We start from the raw sequence: 22670 nt of genomic DNA, 5'->3' as shown, positions 1-22670 counted from the left end.
TGATAGGCGGCTCTATGCAGAGGGAAGCAAAAGTTAAGCAAACCCAAAGAAGCATGATCTTTCGATTACACTGTGGAAACACTGAAAATTGCTTTTATGGTTTACTAACTACTACCCTTCAAAAGCAAATATGCTGCCTAAACTGCTAACGTGCATTCAAGGCAAGGCTTATTCATTTGAAAAGATCCAGCATAGGGTGTTACTATAAATAACTTCATTCTCTATAACAGAAACTCATCTATCACCATTCTAATTAGTACGTGACTAAAGAAGTAAGTAGTTCACAAAGGCATCTGTAGCATTTGGTGACTGTAATAATGGCTTTGAAGTTCCAAGGACATGTCACTTTTCCAGCCTCCTTCTCATTTACAATACTCTCACTCTCCATTATTCTCAGGCTCTAAATAAAGTTATTGGTATTCTTTCATAAACTTAAAAATATATATATAATAATGGTTACAGACACTCTCAATGACTAGAAAAATAGAACAGCACAGGGAAGAAAGAAAATCATTACATACTCTGCCCTCAGAGACAGGAAGTCACTGCCATCATTTTGGTATAGGTCTATGCATTTTTTTGTGAGTAAACATTTTTACCTGCTTAACACCATAACATGTAAGCTGTTTTATCTGGTTTTACACTAATTAATATGTTAGGATTATTTCCTCTATAAGGTCAGTATTTTACAATTTTGGGTGGTTCCACAGTATTCTATCTCATGTCGTTTCCATTATTTCCTTACAAATTTCCTCCTATTTACTGTTAAACCTTTTTCATGTTTAGAAGCAACACTGAGCTAAATAAACATCCTCGTACATTAAATCCTGTACAACTCTTGTGTCTTATTTAGGAAAAATCCCCACAAGTGGATTTGCTGGGTCAAAATCTTTGTAAAAAATTTAAGAATATGTTTTATTGATCCTACTCCAGACAAATTACCAACTTACACTCCCACCAGAAATGGCTTTTGCTTTGCATCCTCACCAGGCATGGAATTAAAAGGATGCTTTGGCCAATCGATCGTTGGAAAATTATATTGTGTTAAAATGTGCATTTCTTTGTCATTGCTGGTCTTTAGAGATCATTTTGACTTCAGTATTATTCAAGGGGAATGAGTAAGCCTGAAAGTCAGCCAAAAAAACATTCTAGCTCCTTCCTGTTGCACAGGGCACTTATGAAAATCCACATAGGGGTGCCTGGGTGGCTCAGTTGGTTAAGTGTCTGACCCTTGATTTCGGCTCAGGTCACGATCTCAGGATCGTGTCGGAGCTCTATCTGGGCGTGGAGCCTGGGTAAGATTCTCTCCTCCCTTCACTGTCTGCTCCTCCCCTGCTTGCTCACACTCTCTGTCTCAAAAAAAAAAAAAAAAAAAAAAAAAAAAAAAAAAAAAAAATCCAGGGGGCGCCTGGGTGGCTCAGTCGGTTAAGCGGCCGACTTCAGCTCAGGTCGTGATCTCGCAGTCCGTGAGTTCATGCCCCGTGTCGGGCTCTGTGCTGACAGCTCAGAGCCTGGAGCCTGTTTCAGATTCTGTGTCTCCCTCTCTCTGACCCTCCCCCGTTCATGCTCTGTCTCTCCCTGTCTCAAAAATAAATAAAACGTTAAAAAAAAAAATCCATATATTATCTTGGCTGATAAGCTCTTCTTTAAGCTTGTGCTACAAGAACCTGCTCAATCTCTTAAAAGATTACAGTTATCTCAAAGAAACATGACAAGCCACTGTGTGTGCGTGTGTTCATAACCGCACTCGGGAAGCATTAGCTCTTTTTCTTACCCTTCCTTAGAGTTAATCGGCTCTGATAAAAACTACTTGTTGAAATGAAATGTCATTTTGAGAATACAGTTTTACACGCACCAATGGCCTGCCACAAAATATAGTTTTTTTTTAAAAAATGGAGTAATCCAATTTCACTCAAAGAGTAAATGCTCATTAAAACATAAGACCACCTCTATGGCAATCCAAGACAGAGGCTTCTGACACTGGTTAATCTACAGGAGTGAGACCAATAAAAAAGCTTTTAATGGAAGGTACGTATAACCCTCATTGTAATTCAGCAGCAATCGCAGATCCATGTTCCAGAGTCCATGTTAGTGTTTTTAAATTAAGAGATGTGCTGGCAAGAAGTCAGCAAAACGGAGGAAATGGATTACAGTAATTGTAAAACAAGCAAACAAACAAAAGGCTGACTAGTTCTACAAGGTGTGTGATCTAACTCACTAGGCCCAATTCGCTCCACGACTCCAGAGAAAGGATCCTACACGTTGTTCTAAGGTTGGCAATTCTGTAAGTGAAGTTTCTTCAGGTCCCTGTGTGATCAGCCTGGGAACACAGGTTACCAATGGCGACACCATATTGCTTTTAGGTTTGCGATTTGTTTTTCCGCTCATTTGAGAGAACCACAGATGCTCGTTTTCTTACAAACTGAATCTGAGAGCAAACTGAGAAGCAAAGTGTTTCTTTTTTTGTGGGGGAAATTGCTAACTAGGTGGAATTCTTCAGTTTCAGGAAGGGCGATCTCCAGGGTCTTTTCTGCACCCAATGCGATGCTGCATTTTTCTGTATTGGAGGTAATGGTTTAAGAAATGTTCTGAGATTACCTGAGAGTTGAGCAATGAGCACAGGCCAATTTTAGTTGGGATCTACCTTTAAAACTGTTGAGTTAAGGAATGTGAGTCATTAATAATCTCTGAATCTAAATTTGTTGGTGCTGCCGACAGAACATCATGATTTGCTTCTGATCAACAGAATACGGCAGAAGTAATGAAAAACCACTCCCTTGATTATGTTATGTTATAGATTTGTCTTCCTAGCATACACTCGAGAGCCTCCTCCTTCTTTGCTGGCTTTGAAAAAAGTAAGCTTCCGAGGGTCCTACAACCACAGGAAAATGAATTCTGCAAACAACTACAGAGAGCTTGCAAGTGGATCCTTCCCCAGTTGAGCTAGCAGATAAGACCCCGGCCCTGGCTGACACCTCGACTGCAGCCTTTTAGAGGAGCCAGTAAAACCATGCCCAGACCCCTGAACCACAGAAACCGAGAGATGATAAACTCGCATTATTTTAGGCTGCTCGTTGTGTGGTGATTTGTTATCAAGCAATATAAGCAGGTACTGATTTTGGTACTGGCCATGGGGCACTGCTGTCATAAATATCCCAGAATGTGGGAGTGTTTTTGGAACCCTCACATAATAGTGGGTGCAGGCTAGAAAAACTATGAGCATAATAAAGGAAAAGAAACCTTAATAATGTATAATCTTACGAAAATGGATAAGCACTTATTGCTGGGGACAGAGGAACACGAAAACACTAGGCGTGGTTTTAAACAGTGAACACGGACGGCACGGCGACTATTGTTAAAACTGTACTGACTCTCTGAAAGTGGCCAAGATGGTAAATCTTAAAAGGTCTCATCACCAGGAAAAACATTCTGTAACTATGTATGGTGATGCATGTTGACGAGACTTATTATGATCACTTCACAATATATACAAATGTCAAATGATTATGTTGTTCACCTGAAACTAACACAACGTCATGTCATTTGCACTTGAGTAAAAAAATTAAGATTCAAACTGCTAACACGGGTACAGCTTGATGGATATAAACTAAGCAGACTGGGTGCAGTCATCTTTGGGAGGCTATGGACCATTCTCCTATCAAAAAAGTATTAATTTTTCTCCAAAAATTTCAACTTCCTATAATTTTTAAAACAATTTAATTCCAGTATAATTAACGCACAGTGTCGCATTAGTTTCAGGTGTATAGAGTAGTGATTCAACAAATCTATACATTACTCAGGGCTCATCGTGGTAAGTGTACTTTTACTCTCCTTCGCCTCTTTCACCCACCCACCCCCACACTCCCTCTGTCAACGCTCTGCTGGTTTTCTACAGTTAAGAGTCTGTTTTGGGGGTTTGCCTTTTCCTTTGTTCATTTGTTTTGTTTCTTAAATTCCACGTACGGGTGAAATCATGTGGTGTTTTTCTCTGACTCATTTCACTTAGCATTATGCCCTCTAGCTCCAACCATGTTGCAAATGACAAGATTTCATTTTTTTGTGTGTGGCTGAGTAATATTCCACTGTGTGTGTGTGTGTGTGTGTGTGCATGGATGTCATGTATGTATGTATATATACATACATGCATGAACACACACACATTTTTACCCATTCATCTCTTGCTGGGTACTTGGGCTGCTTCCATAATGTGGCTATTTTAAATAATCCGGCAATAATCATAAGGGTGCATAGATACTTTCAAATTAGTGTTTCTGTATTCTTTGGGTAAATATCCAGCAGTGTGATTACTGGATCACAGGGCAATTCTATTTTTAATTTTTGGAGGAACCTCCATATTGTCTTCCACAATGGCTGCACCCATTTGCATTCCCACCAACAGTGCGTGAGGGTTCCTTTTTTTCCACATTGTCGCCGACACCTGTTTCTTGTGTTTAGCCATTCTGACAGGTGTAAGGTGATATTTCATTGTAATTTTGATTTGCATTTCCCCGATGGAGTGATGTTGAACTTTTCATGTGTCTTTGGCCATCTGTATGTCTCTGGAGAAATGTCTGTTCATGTTTTCTGCCCATTTTTTAATTGGATTATCTGATTTTTTTTTTCTGTTGATTTGTGTAAGTTCTTTATATATTTTGGATACTAACCCTTTATCAGATACATCATTTGCAAATATCTTCTCCCATTCAGTAGGCTTTTAGTTTTGTTGATGTGCAGAAGCATTTTGATGTAGTTCCAATGTTCATTTTTGCTTTTGTTTCCCTTGCCTTTGGAGGTGTGTCTAGAAAAATGTTGCTACAGCCCATGTCAGGGAAATTACTGCCTGTGTTCTCTTTTGGACTTTTATGGTTTCAGGTCTCACATTTAGGTCTTCATTCCACTGTATTTTTGTGTATGGTCCTCAACACATTTTTTGATTAGCTTCAAACATAAAATGATGCTTCAGTTCCTAAAATGAGTAGGTAGTATTGACAATAAGGACAAATGGTAACTTCTTCATAGATAAATGACAAGAATTTGACCCCCTCACGAAGACTAAGGTGCGTGGTCACATCTAACAATTTTCAGGGGCAGAAAATCTTTTTAATTGAAGTTTTTAAAAAAATCAGCAAGTTAGGTAAAGTGTGACCCGATGGCGTATAGCCAGCGAGTGCATTCAGGCGTTAGATTGGCAGTTGGTGATAAAAGTCTTACTCTCAGGCCCTGGCATGAAGGAGTTTGATGTGGATGAACTCTGGGAACACGCTGCGTGGGCCCTTGTAGAATGCACCAGCTCATCTGTTCAGCTATGGCGCAGGCGTGAGGGAGGTCTCGCTCTCTCTGGTAGATTAACGGCACCCAGAAACACTGGGGTTTATAGGAGAACCTCTTATAAAAAACCTAAAACTTTGAAAATGAGATTCTGTGGTAACCGGTTGTACTCGTTAAGGCCTTCGTAGGCAACCAAACATTTATGTGTATGTTTCTTGTTTCCCATCTCTGACACCTGGAGGGGTCCACACGTCCTCGTGTCACCCTGTACACCTTTTGTCCTGTAAAAAGACAAGCTCTCTATCATGCAGATGAAGTAGCCTTTGAGGTCATGCGAATGCTGCCTCTTGGCTAGATATATACAGTACTGAAAGTATTACACACAGAGAATTAGAGCTTTAAATGCATTTACCATTTTTATTTTGCTATGCAGAAACATACATTCACCATGGGCTGTGTGATGCAGTTGACAGTGTAATGGAGAATATATCTTTTTGAAGGCTATTTATAACTAAACACTAAATACTTTAATTACAGTGGAAATTCTGTACAATTTAAGGCTTGGCTCTGAACTAGATTGTAAATATGGACCAGATTTGGAAATAAAACGCTGTTTTTCAAGTAAAAGAAAAAAAAATCAACTTAAAAAAACACAAGGAAGAAGGAACGAAGAAAGAAAACGAAGCATCAGAAGCCCAACAGGTTTTTCTGGGGTGAAATTTCATAATATTGTAAACTAACAAAAATACAGATTTTCTTCCCCAAATAGTGACAATTCACATATATTTAGGACTTGTCAGGGAACTCTTGGAAGCTTTCCGGATTGGACGCAGACCAAAGCGAACGAGGAAGAAATTTCACATTAATATGCTAAAATCAGTACTACCCGGTAACGGATTAAGTCAGATACACAAAGCAGGATTGTAAGCATTAAATATTTCCAGACGATCGGGAGTCGTTGCTGTTTACGGGCGGAGTAATAAAACCAGGTGAAACAAGTACAAGATCCAAGTTGTTTACTGAATAAACTCGGTTATTGGCACATCTAATCTGGGATAAACCTGACACATCGGACCTAGACAGCTTCTAGCATTTTAGGGTCATCTTCGTCTGTCTGTAAACAAAAGATCTGTCACCTAAGAAACTGCAGTTTTGTTTAGACTTGGATAAACTATGAAAGGCATGGATTGTTTATGTGTTACATGAGTTCACGGTTTATATTGTTGGTTATGAACGTGCAGGTATAGCTGAAAACTTAGACACTTGGTGGAAATTAAAAATGCTACTCTTTTTGTAATTTTATCGTTGCTTCATGCAATATCAGTTTCGTGATGCTGATTCGGATTGCTTTATTATGGGAAGATCTCTCTGCCAGTGTCTTTGTTAACGGTCAAGGTCAGTTCTTCCAGATTGAAATTTTCCATGGGCAGATACAAGTCAGTTGGGTTAGAAGAGGGGACTCCATATAGGCTCTGGTTTTCCTAATGGTTTGCATGACTGGATTCATGTGCAGGCTAAGTTATTCCTGTAGGAAAGAGATTTGATCAGTTACTCCCTGGAAAACACCCGAGAGTCTTCCTCAGATGAAGGCCACAAAACACCTATCGTGCAGGCAGGTTATTAAATGCACTTTTTGTCAAGATACTGTAAAATACCAGCCTAAGTCACGGACCCGCATTCTCTGAAATAACTACATCACCCACGTGGCGGAAGCTCACTGAAGAAACCTTTTTCTGCTCTCTGTCTTCCAGGTCATAGGACTCGTTTGAACGTAATGAGTGACCTTTGCATTATCTTCTTTGAGAGGCCACTCATCAACCTCTATGCCCTAAAGCAGTGGTAGAGAACCTCCTTATTTCCTTTATACACGTGAAGTGTTCAAGAGACTTCTATCACGTAAGCAAGTGTGCAAGTAGCGCAACTGTTGCATTCGGCATTCCAAGCCCTCTGGGGATGGTCGGGGCCTGGGAGTCCTTGCACGGCGGGTTAGTGTGTCTAACACGTCTGTGCGCAAGCACAAGATGCTATCTGCTCACGATACGAGCCAAACGGCCATTGAAAAGGCATGCACACGGTCTCTGCAGAAAAGCAGGAAACAAGACTGCATTTTTGCCTCCTCCCGAGGCACGATGCTATACTAAGAAGCAAAAAAGGCATCCCAAAGAATACAGAAAACACAAGACATCCAACATGGAAGTGAATGCCTGGGTTTCAAAGTAAGAAACAAAGCAAAAACGAGAGCATAAATAGGAGCATAAGCAAACATAGCTGCAGAGAAAGCTTACAATAAGTGGGATAAGTTTTCTGTCCAAAGGAGAAAGGGGTACATTTTCCGAGTATTTGGAAATTAATACACAAATTATACGTCTCAGAACAAAATGGCCTTAGTTCTACTTAGGCCACATGGCAAGTGAAATCAAATTTGACCTTTCGAATTTGGATAATGAAGAGTCCAGGGCATGGATGAAAAGGAAACACCAGTCGAGGACATGCACGCAAAGACTGCTTCTTTCTTGATCCTCTAACTGGCAGAATATGCAAAATGTCCACAGTATGGAGCCCCCAAATGTGAAACAAACCAGAGCCTGTAAACCAGTTCTCCATCCCCTTGGTGAGCAGCCCTGCAAAATGCCAGTGAGAGAAGAAAGAGAGAGGAGGAGGCAGGGGAAGGAGAGAGGGAAGTGTCCCATGCTACATGCCAGCCAAGGCCAAGTCTAGAAAATCAGCGTCGCCTCTTACCTGGGGTCAATCCTCTCCGTCTTCCGGTGTGATCTCGGTCTCTTTATGGACCACTACTTTGGTCACTGACATGTCAGGGTGCTGCTCTTTGGCCTCTTTAATTGCCTGAGCCAGAGCCTATCCCCAGGAAATCACAGAAGGGCAAAGACAAAAAAGAGGTGGAACATGCATGATCAGTAGCAAGGTGGAGGCTGAGGAGCTAGATCTATATACGTCATTTACAAATGAGGTACGATGACTGCAAAAGGAATTGTAGGCTGCACACTGGAAAGTTAATTCCGAAAACGGTTTAGACCGCCTGACGGACTAAAAGAACAACGCTGGGAAGAGTGAGGCTGACCCCCCTCTGTTTCTCTGCCAGGGGCTCTGCCATCTCGCCCACACTACCTGATCGTGGTCAATGTCCGCATCTCCTGTGATGACTATACGCTTCTCAATCCTCGTCTCTGAAATGCCTCCTTTCACAGTCTGCAAGGGACAGGCAAGTGTCAGAAATGCACTCACTGGAGGAACAGTCATTGTTCAATGGGGGAATTGGGAGAAAACGCTAACAGGGTTTTCAGTAACATCATTAAGGACGGAAACGATTCTTTGGCAATTACTTAAAATGGTTAATTTCAGACGTGAGCCTGGAATGCAGTTCTGGGGGTGAGGCTGGCCGGTGCTTCTGGAACACCTACCACGTGCTAAGCGCTGGAGTTCTGTGTTAAGCAAAAGGTACTGGGATGCATATTCCTCAACAGAAACTAGCACCTAAGGACAAATGCCCCAGAGACTGGGTGAAGAGAGCGCAACGCGGGCTCCTGATGTTCACAGAATGCTGGGCCTGTGCAGCTCAACCGGGAAGAAGTTCCGTGTGAATGCCTTCCTTTTACCTGTTCCCGCCCCACTTACTTTGGTGATGTGGGTGGTGGTTGTGGTACTGGTGGTTTCAGATGTGATCGTCTGTGCGCTCATCAGCACACCCGGCTCCAAATCGGCACCCGGATCGACCTGTGCGAGCAGAGGAACAGACACCGCACTCAAATGCTGACCTCTCCAGAGGTCTGCTGTGTTAGCTCAGGGTATTAGGATGACCGAGTTCTCTCTCACGACCACCGCGCTGTTCAGTCAGCACACAGGAGCTCTGGCTATGGGTACGACGCAACCCAAGGCAGCCAGAGGGAACCATCCTTAAAACACCGGGACTTCAGAAAGGTGAGTCGTGTCTGCCTGAGCTGCTGCTATTTTCCCTGACCTGTGGCTAAGGCGATAGGCTCCTGAGCCTTGTTCTACATTGTGAGATACAGGAAGACCTGCTTAAAGTCACCTGATGTTTTTTTTGCTCGGTAATAAAGTTATGCTTAGCACCATGATCGCTCCTGATAGACACAGCTTGGCTACTGGGCCCTCTAAGTCCGGCACATTAAGCATCACGTACTTATACTTAAACGCAGCAAGCCAGTAAATGCGGCAAAACAAGGAGGGCTCCGGCCTCGACAGACGGTCTTACCTGTGAGGATTCATACGTTATGGTTTTCGTTTCTGTGTGAACTACCGGCACTTCCTTGGTAGAAATTTCTAGCTTTACTCCTCCTGGTGAAACGCTGCCAAAGCTGATGGTTTCTGTCTTCACAGTCGATGACTGTACCAATGAGAAGTAGGCAGTGGCTATTACAGTTTGCACAAAGGCACGCTTTTGGGTTTTTTCCCCTCCCTGCTCCCCAGTGGATATGTATAAGCACAGGTTAGTATGAAATAAATGTTTATGTATTACATGGGGAGAGAAAGTTGAGGAATGAGGCAGACACCAAATAGATGTCAGTCTTTTAGGATTAGTTTTCTTTTTTTTTTTAAACATGGGATGTTCCAGGTAAAGGAAGGCATTTTGAAGGAAATGTTTAAAAAACTGTTTTTGTGTTCCCCCTCCTCTACTGCATAGATAGATCAAAAATAATCAATCAGCCTCTGTTTAATAACGTCTTAGAAAAAAGGAATGGATGCTAAGACATTAAGAACCTCCAACAGCATAGAATTCAGGAATCTCGGGAGAGATAAAGAACAAAGTTCTGGCATTTGGCACCTGGGCAAGCACAGTTTCTGGGTAAGTACACTGACCAAAAAAAGAAGATTGATCAAATGTTCTATGCTCTTGTTGGCCACGCAGTCCCCAGGTTTACTGCCCATTACAGTAATTACAGCAAAGGTAGAAACCATTTCCTGGAACTACACGTTATGAATAATCATTAAATGTGTATGCACGTGACCCCAAAGATGGAAACCAGCATGGAGACTCCTGAGATTGCCATGCAAGAGGGATATAAGAGGAGAAACAAACTGCATTTGGAAAAGGTCGAAAATTCAACTTAGCTCCATCTTGATGCTTAACTAAATTTCGGGGACTCCCACACCTATCAGTTTTATGTTAGTGCTGAAAGGAACATCAACTACTAGTTACCTCGAAATGAGGTTTTTGTTCCCAAGTTTCAGAAACGTGGGTTGCTGCACTCAGCTCCTCCTCTGACTCATGGGAAGCAGTGGCCGTTCCTTCCTGTTCGAGGACAGCTTTGCCAGCCACCTCCCCCTTTTCCTCTTTAGCCCCTTCTGTCAGGGCAGAGCCCTCCTTCCCTTTCAAGCCAGAAGCATCAGCAGATGCTGCCTGTGCCGCAGCATCCACATCCTCTCCAGCTGCGTAAGAAGCATCCCCACTCGCATGCACATTCATGACATGTCTTTCCTCCACCAACACGGTTTCCTGCACAACCTTCTCGGTGCTAAGTGACTGGGGGTGCTGGCTTGTTTCCGGCTCTGTTTTGCTGGGCCCCGTCTTGGTTTCCGTTTTCTGCACGGGAAAAGATTGCAGGGTCAGTGTGACTTTCCATAAACCGAGGGTCAAAAAACCAGAATAAAAACAAATGCAGCCACTCGCCAGGACGCCTAAAGCCAGTGTCAAGTGCTTATGACCAGAAACGCTTATACAAAACATAAATTAGCTTTCATTCCTCCTGCCAGAATCTTTGATGCGTGCCCCCTGCCCCCGACACATACACACACACACACGCCCTCAAGCCTGTGCTATGTCCGGATAGCCGCAAAAGAAACGGGACGCAGTATAAAATGCAATTAAAATAAAACAAAATGAAAGCATCGCAGCACACTCCCATGGATTCTGGCAGCTTTCTTAGGCCTAACAGAGAGCATAAAATGCTTAAGAAGTTAAATGCAAATTACAATTTCTCAACACGATTGCCTTTGGAATACCTGAAGCATGTTCTACTGGTGGGGCTAAAGGCCCACGACAGCTATGCCAGACAGACACAAAGGAAAATAACCGACGACACCTCTGAGGCGTTTAAGGCAAAGCCCCTGGGATGCAAAACACACACACTGCACGCACACAGCCAAGAGGCATAAAGAAAGGCAAATGGGCAGAGTCAGGAACACCAAGGAGGAAGCAACTGGCCACCTGAACCCAGCTTTGAGAAGTAGAAGTAACCCCTCCTATGAATTCCGTTGGTTTTCTCGCAGAGTCTAATAAACTGAAGATTTCAGAGCCATCCATGAGCTTTTCGGCAGAAGACTGTTTAGTCTGGGTGAACAAAGAAACGGACAGTCAAGCACAGAGACAGGAACATAGGCGGGCACATTCACATTCACAGCCGGTTAGACAAAACTGTAAGGGAGGAAGGGGGGAGGGGGGAGGAGGGAATCTACCAGACAAAGTTGGGAAACAGAAAAGAATGGGAAATAAAATAGCAAATTGAGGTGACCATGAGCTCTTGTTTGGTAAAGCAGAGAGAGTTATTAGGACATGGGCGGTGCTGGTTTAAGCAGACCATTTTCCCTTCATTGCAAGCCACAGCAGCACTATCACATCTCGGGATCGGGGAGCTGGAAATAAAACGGCAAGTGTTTTAACGCCTACGTTGGACTGCAGTGTTGATCTAACCATGACAAAACTTAAAAAGCTTGGGTTGGCTGCTCTCAACAAAAAGCCAAACAGCGAGAAGAACAGAAAAGTTTAGGGTGGAAGGGCAGTGCCTCAAAAAAAAACGTCATGCTGGAATCTGAAACAGTGGTCCAAGGGAAAGGCACTGGTTACCACAACTCGAGATGAGGAGGACTCGGTAACGTAATGAGCAGTGGCCATGGTCAAGGCCGGTTCCTGTGAGTATCTCCACTCGGACAGGCTCTTCCTCCTGGGACCAAAGAGCCCCACTTTCAAGACCTCGCCCTCCATCGCTGGCTCCGTCCTGCCCGGGGGCGCGCCCTCCGGGCCGGCGTGGGGCGCTGCGTCCCGGCCCGGCCCCGGGGCTCTCTGGAGCTCGTCCTCTTCAGGGCTCGGCCGCTGGGAATCGGCTTCCTTGATGGGAGCCAGCGATTCGGACAGTTTCCGCTTGGGGGTGTGCACCTCGGGTCCTCTCCTGGATTTCTCATCGGGGGCGACGTCCAGGACCTCGTAATCGGCCGTGACCGGGATGATCTTCACCGACTCCGACAACGCTCTGTCCGCTTTCTGAAGGGCTTCCAGACCGCAGGGCTGTACTGCCTTCTCCCCCTCCTTGGCCTTTCCAGTCATGGTTACGATCTTGCCGGATATGGTGTCGTAGGATTTTCCTAGAGTGTATATTTTCTGTTTGCTTTCTCCTTTCAATTGCATTTCCCGGGCCAAGTCCTCGAAGCTCTGCATTTCAATGGTACCAGATCTCAACAGATCGGCTGGGATGTCTCCGGTTCTACTGCTCACGGTCACCACCTTGTAAGTCACAATCTTTTTCGAATCACCATCAACTACCTCAGTGGGTACTTTGTCTACAATAACCCAATCCTCTGTGCCCTATATTTGAAATATAAAAGCTAAATTAGAAATGCTGATGGTCTCATTTCTAAAATAAGAATCCTTTAAGAAACCAGGGCAAAAGCTACATTGTGATGTGACTGCACAGGGCTGGTGTTATTATCTAATAATTCTGGTTGCAAATCTCTTCTTATCTGAAACTTACAAACTCTAACCTTCAGCTTGGAATACAGTCTGCACGTAGAGTTGCAATTTCAGGTTTCTTTAAATAGGAACATAACTTGGTGGTAAATTTTTGCAAGAATATACCGGGCCTTATGCTAAGCGTCTCATCATTTTAGATTTCAAAATTGAATGACGTTACTGAAGGTGTTGTACAGGTTATTTAGCTTGTGTGGACACAAAAAGACAGTTTTCCATGGTAACTAGAACACTGTGCGTCGTATCTGCTGTTTTCACAAAGAACTTGCCAGCATTCCACAAATTTCTGTGATTATCATTTTTCATGTTTGTAAATTATAGTTCCTTATATATACAGGAGATCAAATCTACCATAGCACTTACTATCCGATAAATACTGAGTGCGCCGGTCGTCAAGGGACTATAGTTGGGGGCATTGTTGGAGCCTCTTATAAATAGGTCATGGTGGTCCAATCTTATCTACAACTGAAGCTCATGGTGTGAATAGTTTCTTTGCCACTCTCCTTAGTCTTAGTTCCAATACGACAGAAGAAGTGAAAATTAAGAGAGAAGGCTACAAGGATGAGGCCGGGCAGTTGACTAGTCTTACAGATCACAGAGGGAAGCAAAATCACACCAGGGGCAGCTGAGCACCTTGGTTTACATTTTAAACTACAGTGTTTTCTACTTTCTGGTCTGTCTTACTCTGAAAACTTGAATCTGGAAATGTGTGTGCCTTAGGAAAAAAACAATTACAGATCAGTCTACATGTTGGTGCTGGATTAAATGAAATGAATTGAAAAATAACCTCTAGGGTCGATGGGACAGTTTTCTGGAAAATGATTTGACGAGAGGTAACCGCGGCGTCTCCTTCCTGCATTTTCTTTATCATACTCGGCTAGTGGGAAAACCAATAAAAGTTCAGAACTTTCAAAATCAGTCAAGGTCATCTAAATTAGTATCACTCTATGGGTAAAGCAGACAGTAAGAAGCCCCAATAATATCATTAGAAAGCAGAATTATAATGCTTCACTGGCCATACACAGATATAATCACCTAGGCACAAAAGCCATAAAGAAATGATGGCTGGTAACGAAAATGGTAAGAAAATTCCTTTGTCCCCTCCCCAGAATCTAAGCAAAAATGATATACCTACCTTAGTTTTAAGGTCAATTTAAAAAGGAAAATAAAAACTAAAAACACTTTAATGACACTGAAATCTGAAGAGCAATTCCCTCCTGGGAAATCCCTTTATGTTTGTTTTTTTACCTGAGACTCAAGGAATGGAGAGCTTTCTTGCTGCAAAAATATAACTTTCTCAGAAATTTCTCTTTCTTCTTCGGTCTGTTTGAATAAAGGGGGTTGGGTTGGAGAAGAGGAAGTAGACAGTTTCCAAAAAAGGCAAGTTAGGAAGAGAGTTCTTTGATTGTGTTGTACATATAATATTCATCTCTTTCTGAAGAAGCGAATCATTGTTTACGAATTTGAAAAACGGTCTGAAACCATCTCCAAGTTTAAGAATTATTTCCAAAAAGTAACAGATTCTTTTCTGAAACACTAGCGTAGGGCTCACACGTTTTCTAGTTCTAGAAACACAAAACACGCGCAAGCAATAGAAAGAGCTCCTTGGCATCTGAACAGTGTCCAGGTCAGTCCTCTGCAAAACTGCACCAGCGAGGAGTGAGAGGAAGTATTAAGATTAAAAAAAAAAATTAAGTGAGGAACAAAAATCCTCACTCTTACATCGGACAAATCCTGGACTGTCTTCCCCATTTAAGTGCTGCTTAATCCCAGGCAAAATAATGCACATGGGTCACCGCATCAGCGACTACTCTGAGCAAACCCTGTCAGACCTACATGGCTTTCTTTACTATTCCACGAATAAACAAAGTGAACTCAAAAGTTGACTGGAACTTCTATAAGATGGTGAATGACTTTAAATAGTCCACTTCAAAAGATCTCGGTAAAAAGTAAGTACTTTAGATCTTGCTTTCTTTAACCTATAACAACATTAAGAAACGCTGAAGTGATAGGCTATGTTAGCCACTAGCTTTTTCCTTTCATCTACGTTTTGTTCCTTTCTTTAGTATTAGATAGGAATAATTCAAGTGGCAATGAATTAGCCACTGAGCCTATCTCTATGCATAGCGTATACTACCCCATGCAGCAGTGAGAGAAAGGTATTTAGTAAGAGTAATATAACAAATAATAACAGAAAGCTCAAAGTTTTTAGGAGAACGGAACTTTTAAAGTAAATCCTATTGTTGTAAACAATATAATTTAGTGAGTGCTATTTAATATGTCCACGTCTGTACAAATCTGTCAGTACTGCATTTAAGTTTGCCTATAAGAGATTGTAAGGGAGCCTCTGGAATATTCTCCTGGAGGACCTACTGACAGATTTTGACAGCACCGTTCTCCTATGCTCCTTTTTCGATGAGGAACAAGTAAGAGATTTTTCAAAGGGAAAAAAAGTCCCTATCCTGTCCCATTTTGGAGAAAGGTATTGGAAAAGACAAAATGTACTATGTGGAATCATAAAATATGGATTTCTGGTTTGTTTCACTTTCAATTGTAGCCTCTTTTTCATAGAGAAATAAGAAACAGGAAGGAAAGGTCAAAATTATAGGTACTTTTCAGAATACCACTGCTAGGCCTCTAATTATAGTCACTGAACTAAAGATTATTTTCCTAAGATGAAAGCCTGAAAAAACCCAATAATAGCAGGAAAACAGTGGTTTTCAGCATATCCTGTTATCTGACATCACCTAATTTCAAAAATGTCTTTGTCTTTAATTGAATGTATCAACACTATCTGTGTTCAGGACTGTGTATGTCCACTGAGAGAAAAGGGTAACATGAAGGGGATAAACCTTAAAATAAAATCCTATATATATGGTCAACCCCAATTCAGTTAGTTCGGCTAAAGACAAGTGAAGAGATGCCCATAAAAAAAGAATCAAAATGTTTACTTTTAATATGGGTCAGAACAGAGTCACAGCTGTGTACCCCAAACGTTTTGTTTCGTTACTTAAACATTCATCGCTACATCATAATTGGGAAATAAGGCGTTTACTGGCGTGCAAAACGTACAGAGGTGCTACTCACTTTGAGGGGATTAGGGATTTCTGTAGAGCCATAACCCTCATTTCTCCCTGGGCCAGGGTTGTTCAAAAGGGGCTTTCCGTTAGAATTACGTGGAGAGGTTTCAAATGATAAAGGGTGCAGCTCAGACTAAATCAGACTCTGATCCTGCCTCCCTTTGTTTTAAAGTAGGCTCCACACCCCGAGCAGGGTTTGAACTCATGACCTCGAGATCAAGAGTAGGATGCTCCACCAACTGAGCCAACCAGGTGCCCCCAGACTCTGATTTAATAGATCCTGGGCATCAGTATTTTAAAATTTTCCTGTGGGCAATTTTAATATGCACTTAGAGTTACCCCCAAGGCCTGGGTCACTGAAGTCAGATTCAGAGAATGAAGAGAACTCTCCCCTATCTGTAAATAGATGGTCATGGTGTATAGTTGTTTTTTTGGCCCAAATCGAAGCCCATGCAAGACCTGAGTAGCAAGGGTAGACTAGAAAGCAAGCAAATGCACAAATAGAGCCGATTCTAGTTATTCCCGGTAATCATGTTCAACGAAATCACCATGAACAGTGAATTAGTGAACCACTGATTTTGTGGGAAATACACGGTTAAGACTTCTGTGAGCCTCTGGTCATGATACTGTCATCGACTGCTCCATATATAACCTCGCCTTATATGTGCTTTTGTTTCAAGACTCGTTATTTAATGCTTATTACTGATCCATTAACGTTGAACTCACCGTCAACAGCACTATAGCATATTCCTGCATGAAACTTCTCTAACACACGTATTTTCCAAAAAGGCACATCACAGCCTTCTTGTGCTTAGGAACACCTGCTAGCACTTCAGCACTAGGTTTGGGGGTCATATTACACAGCAAAATCACCCTCGAAAATGCAGCACTAAATAGGCCGTAAAAAGCACATTTGTTTACAGTATGAGAATGGAAACAAGAAGGCAGAACACTGCCTTGTTCAACCCACGCTGGGAATGCGCACGGTGAGCAACTCAAAGTTTTCACTACTCTGTGGCTGTCTGCCGAGGGCTGTGAAAGCGCCATTAACGCTGATTTTAGGGTTACGATGAATTTCAGCAAGTAGGCGAATGTGTAAATATGGAATCCGTGAATAAGGAGGATTGGCCGCGCTAAGCTGAAATACCTATAAAACTACCACTTACACTAAAAAACGTACTGATGCTGCATAGGTGCTAACGGGTATTGCATTTTGGTTGGGATTTGGAAACGTTTAGTATTCAAGTGACTGGGATCAGTATACATGTTGGTGCTGGATTAAATGAAATGAACCTGTAGCAGGGACGAAGCCTAGGTGCATCATAAAAGGCTGTAAAGGGAGAGATCCGAGGACAGAAGACATACCTGGAACCCCTCACGTACCACACCTCTATCTTTCCTATGTGTGCTGGGCCCTGTATACGGGCTTGTCTACTTTCCAGCGTTAACGAGGAGCTGCTTTGGGGCATCCTTGCTACTTCTCTATTAACTCAATACTGGAAAGTTGAAGCCACTGGCAATAACATTCCCATTTTATAGCAAACATACATAATATTCTTAGAATATAATCACCACTACTAGCTCACTCTAGATTACTCAAGTAATCTGAAGGAAACTGATGTGTAACGCTACAGGAATACTCCGGCAACAGTTCATTTATTCTGCGTAAAAGGGCCCTTTTCAACGTAATTCAAATGGATATATACCTTGTCACTTTTTAGCTGGGATTGGAATTGTCGTGAACATGGTGACTGTGGTCACTTTTGATAAACAGCTTTCAAGGGAAGCTTGGAAATTGATGAAAATGAGTGTAATGATATTCCTCTTCTCACTGCAAGGACCTGAGCGTTGCATACAGACTACCATTTAAGGAATTTTTCTCCCCTAAAGGCCTAAGTTTTCCTCTTCTTCTGTCTCAGGTTTCTGGACAAGTCTCTTACAGTCAAGGAGTCTTGAGAAGAAAGAAGGTAATCGATACAATGCTAGAAAGGTAGTTTTACAAAACGACTTCTTTTGAAAGACAAGCACGATGACGTCTAACAGCTGACAGTGGCACCACTGTCATGTGTGGGTCCCACGGAGGAGGCCGAGACGTAGTGTCGGCTGGATCCTCCCAGGCTGGCTGTACATTTAAAGACAGCTTTCCAATATGGAAGGCTGTTACATGAAAACACATTGTGGGCTCTATGCTCTCAAGCCAAATGCAAACTGACTATAAATCAGTTAAAATAACCAATCAGGCATATTTTTAAAAATCAGTTAAGAATCAAAATCCAATCAAACACCGACTGCATCAGTAAAAGCCTGGTGTGGTATTCCCCAGAGTAAAAGAGGTCCTGAGATTCTGTCAACTTCAGATGAGCGTTCAAACATTAGACAATCTCCGTAACACCTCGTCTTGCAACTGACGAGAAACATTCGTGAGGTTTCGGGGCATTTCTTAGTGCAGCAGAAAAAGCATTTTCAGAAAAAGCGTCAGCTCATTAAGACAGTATCTCAATTTCTCCCAGCTGTGAAATCTAGGTTTACAGTCAGAATAAACCCATTTGCATGCACCGTGGTTCCCCGGAGCCTCCCTGTTCACTCCAAGCACCTTGTGGCGCGACTACTCACTCCTCAGCCACCACATCCTTTTACTTTTGCAGCCCTGACTATGTCAGTTCAGGGTATACACAGACAGGTGGTGAGACTGTCTACTCAGAAGCCTGCCAACTCGGGTCCCCAGGCGCACACCCTGCAGAGAGGCAAGGCTAGTGAGTGAACAGAAGACAATGGCGACGCAGCGCCTGAATACCGACCTCTTCGGGTACAAGCGGTTCGATCATGGGCGCGTCCTCCTGCCTGGCGGCTAGTCTCACTGGGGAGGTGGAGAGTCTCTTCTCCCATTCGTTTGTGATGGCAGTGTCTGTGGAGGTTTCTAAAAAGGTTCTTTTCAGCTCACTAATATTGGTTTGATGTTTCATCAGGTCATCTTGAGTTTTATCTAGCTCCTATATTCAGAACATAAAGAATCCAACAGTCAACGTTTTACATTTGCCTTCCTGTGTGTGTGTGTGTGTGTGTGTGTGTGTGTGTGTGTGTGTGTGTGTTTTAAGTAATGTCAATCTCATTAGTAGTCAAAACAAAAGAATTCTGATCAGGGCTCATGACACTACCACAAGCACTTTGGTGAAAATGTGATATTTCTAAGGAAAAGAGAAGAAAAAAAAATCCAGTTCACGCAAGCATAAAAATCAAAAGCGTTTTTGAAAGGCAAACCAGAGTGTAATTCACATGTAACCAGAAAAAATTAAAATGAATACACACAGAAAAAGGGATCTATATCTAGGAGAGAGGAAGGAATCAGAGTAGGCTGAGAAGGTATCCCCACTTATTCACAGGTGAGAGCACACAGTTCATGCATCATTGTATGAGCCCACAGGTATGCCACTAAAAGAAAGGTCAACACGCACAAACATGCACTGGTATATACCAATACCAACCTCTAACATAAGATTACTATGTTTGACATACACATTTTCACCCTTTATTCGCTTAATCAGACTATTCTGAAAAAAGTGGAGAAGAAAGGGAAAAGTAAGGGACACGGTAGTCACGGGAACCAATGCCGTCCTCCACATTGCACCGACAACACGGTAACCGGCTACGGAGCATGCTGGAAGACTGGAACACCGTAGACAGACAATGACTTATCACACACTGATTTTTGCTTTTGTTTTCTTTTTAATTTTCTACCTGTGCCTTGAGCTCTGCATCTTCCTCCTGGTCCGACTGCCAGCATCAAGAAAGAGTGGGAAATAAAGTCTTACCATGTAATTGACTCTAGGATTGCAGAACTATGGTCTATATCAACTTGCTAGAAGGGGGCACTAGTTTGTTCTTGTATACGGAGAGTTATTTCTTATATGCAAGCCACGACGTTCTCACATGTAATGGAAGACAGGAGCAAAAGATTCCTTGCCTAGTGGGTCTTTGACACTTTAACCCGGAGACTTTTAAGTGAGATCAGCACACACACATAAGTGGGAGGTTGACAGCTAGGGCCTGCCCTGTTATCCTTAATGAACACTAGGAAATGGTTCAGGAAGTGTGGGGAGCCACACTACAACTAAAATTCACAAGAATGGTTACGATCACCCAGTAATGAGAGCTCCCTGGGAATGTATGAATCTTTATAATCCCATGGGGTTAGCTATTATTTTCCCCAACTTGTAGGCCAGAGAACAGAAGCTCAAAGACTTTAACACAGAGGTCCCCACACTTAAGAGCTTCTTGGAACCCTAAAAAATAATTAAAAAATAAATTTTTTTAAATTAAAAAAATAAAAAATGATACTAAAAAATAAAACACAATAAAAAAGAATTTCTTGGAACCTTGAATTTCTTAAACCCATGTACTTAAAAAACACATTTGGGAAGGGAGAAAACTGATACGGTGTAAGTCAACAAGTTAAAAAAAAAATCATCTACCATCAACATTACCATCATTTAAAATGTTCCTAAAAAATACAACATTTGTCTAAAAGCCACTTCGGTATCCTTATATTTCTCATCTCAGGACCTGCTTAATCCTCGGACTGGCGTCTGAGTGCCGGTAACTAGGCCTCACCACAAGGGCAGGCAGTAGTAAGCCTGCGTCTCTCCCCGGCAGGGGGGGGGGGGGGGGGCATCTGACCCAGGGCCTGGGCTCTGTGCTACGGGAGTTGTCCACAGTGTAATTACAGGTGAGAAGAGGTAGACCCCTGCCACAAATCGGTCCATCATGGTCTCCATCTTCTTAGCTCCTAATGGGGCAAGACTGCCTGCCTGGCAGTTTTGTTTCTAAGGAAATAAAACTGCCTGCACTACTGTTGTCCTGGCTCCGGAGAGGACGGAGGGGAAAGTGTTTAAAAAGCACGAGAGTGCACAGGTAACCAACACGGTGCTGGCAACACACTAATTCTTGAGGGTATCCTGCATTCACAGATCTTTATATTATCTTTACGCTTCACAGTCACCTATGTTGCAGGCAAGGGTTTGCATGCTTGAAATATTTATTACCTAACAACCTACAAAACGGCTATAAAAGAGTATTATCAAAATATTTTCCATTTAGGGCACACATTAAGATTACAGTGAAGTTTACTGAATGTATTAACATGTAATTAATAATTCTTATAAAATCAAGATGTAATTTTGCTATGTTCAGCACCGAAAATTATTAACTTGTAATAAATTTATATGTGATTGCTTAAAAGAATCTGGATAGTGGTTTTACAGTATTATTTAAAAAAAAAATTTTTTTTTTAAGCAGGCTCTATGACTAAGCAGGGCTCGAACTCATGACCTCAAGATCAAGAGTCACATGCTTTACCAGCTAGGTGCCCCTACAATATGGTGATGATGATTTTTTTTTTTTCAAGGCCAGTGCTGTTTTTTTAACTTAAAAAATTATGATTTCCAAACTTTGAATTGAACTCTGGCATTTCCCAAAGATGCAATTTAACAAAACTCCTTTTTAAAAAGTTTTTCTGAAGATATTTTCAATTAAGTACTATACAAATGCTATTCACATTTTTAGTTCCTGAATATCTAACTAGAAAAGACCGTTCTACCTGGATAATGGGAAAAAAAACAAAAAAAACCAAAAAAAACCAAAAAAAAAACCAAAACAGAGTGAACATATGACAAAGTAAAAAAAAAAAAAAAAAATCTGCTAGCACTTTAGGAAAGGAATGTCTTGGCTTCCATTACCATAGATACTGTTTTTATGGAAATTTTCATTACTGGTAGAGAAAATTTAAAAAACACAAGTGCACATATTAAATGTATCCTAAAGAATTTATAATGGATAAATGATAGCACAGTATCTTCCTATCACTGTTCGATGTGATCACTTTTTTAAATAAAATACAAACAGTAATTTGCCAATTTTTGATTTGAGAATCCATTTCTTTTAAGTGACCTAGGTTGTATCCATCCAATCTACAAAATTGCGTATTTTAATAATTATTATTTGACCATCTGGGATTTAAGGGATTTCAAAAATAGGTCTGTAGCTAGTAAATAAGCTAATTAATTGTGAACTCTCCTCCTCCCTCATCATGGCTATCACACATAAACAGCCTTTGGGACAGGGGAATATATATATATATATATATATATATATATATATATATATATATATATATATATATTTTTTTTTTTTTTTTTTTTTTTTTTTTTTTTTAAGTATTATTGGTTTATCCAAGGGTTCTCAAAATGTGATTCTAAAATGGGCAGAGTCAACATCCCCGGGAACTTGTCTGAAATGCAAATTCTCGAGTCCCACCCTAGACCTTCTCCTTGACTGAGAAATGTGAAGATGGGGCCCTGCAGAGGACTATCCCGATGCAGGCCAGAGTCTGAGTACCACTGGTCTAGGCAGTAGAGTATCTTTAACTCCTACTTTCCAAGTTAGAACTTAGCTCCACTCAAAAAGCTAATATGCCGAGTTCCCGATTGCAGAGACCCCTTCACAAGGCACTTTCGTTAGGCGACTATCAGACACCTGCAGTGATGATACCAACCTCAGTGGCGGTGGTTTCCCCATCGGCCGCGGTGTCCGTGCGCTCACTGTCGGTCTAT

General features: G+C 41.8%; 1 protein-coding gene across 10 annotated transcripts in view; it reads right to left on the bottom strand.

Moving 5' to 3' along the window:
- Positions 1-6267: 6267 nt before the first annotated feature.
- The window catches only part of EPB41L3 (erythrocyte membrane protein band 4.1 like 3), a 147370-nt gene continuing 130967 nt past the window's right edge, over positions 6268-22670 (bottom strand). For 3 of the 10 annotated variants that reach the window (XM_042909903.1, XM_042909902.1, XM_042909906.1), the window contains exons 13-23: positions 22613-22666; positions 18864-19055; positions 14234-14308; positions 13773-13862; positions 11453-11575; positions 10445-10828; positions 9500-9631; positions 8902-9000; positions 8395-8475; positions 8008-8124; positions 6268-6793 (exon numbers count right to left, since the gene is read on the bottom strand). In XM_042909903.1, the coding sequence (XP_042765837.1) occupies positions 8014-8124; positions 8395-8475; positions 8902-9000; positions 9500-9631; positions 10445-10828; positions 11453-11575; positions 13773-13862; positions 14234-14308; positions 18864-19055; positions 22613-22666 (1341 nt within the window). In that variant the 3' untranslated portion in view covers positions 6268-6793; positions 8008-8013. Of the gene's footprint in view, positions 6794-8007; positions 8125-8394; positions 8476-8901; positions 9001-9499; positions 9632-10444; positions 10829-11452; positions 11576-13772; positions 13863-14233; positions 14309-18863; positions 19056-19800; positions 19837-22612; positions 22667-22670 lie in introns of all 10 variants that reach the window. The other 7 variants (XM_042909908.1, XM_042909909.1, XM_042909912.1 and 4 more) reach the window with 6 other exon arrangements.

Source organism: Panthera leo, chromosome D3 (assembly GCF_018350215.1).
Source record: "Panthera leo isolate Ple1 chromosome D3, P.leo_Ple1_pat1.1, whole genome shotgun sequence".
Classification (NCBI taxonomy): Eukaryota; Metazoa; Chordata; class Mammalia; order Carnivora; family Felidae; genus Panthera; species Panthera leo.
The sequence above is the reverse complement of the archived record's forward strand: the minus strand, read 5'-3'. Positions and strand labels throughout refer to the sequence as shown.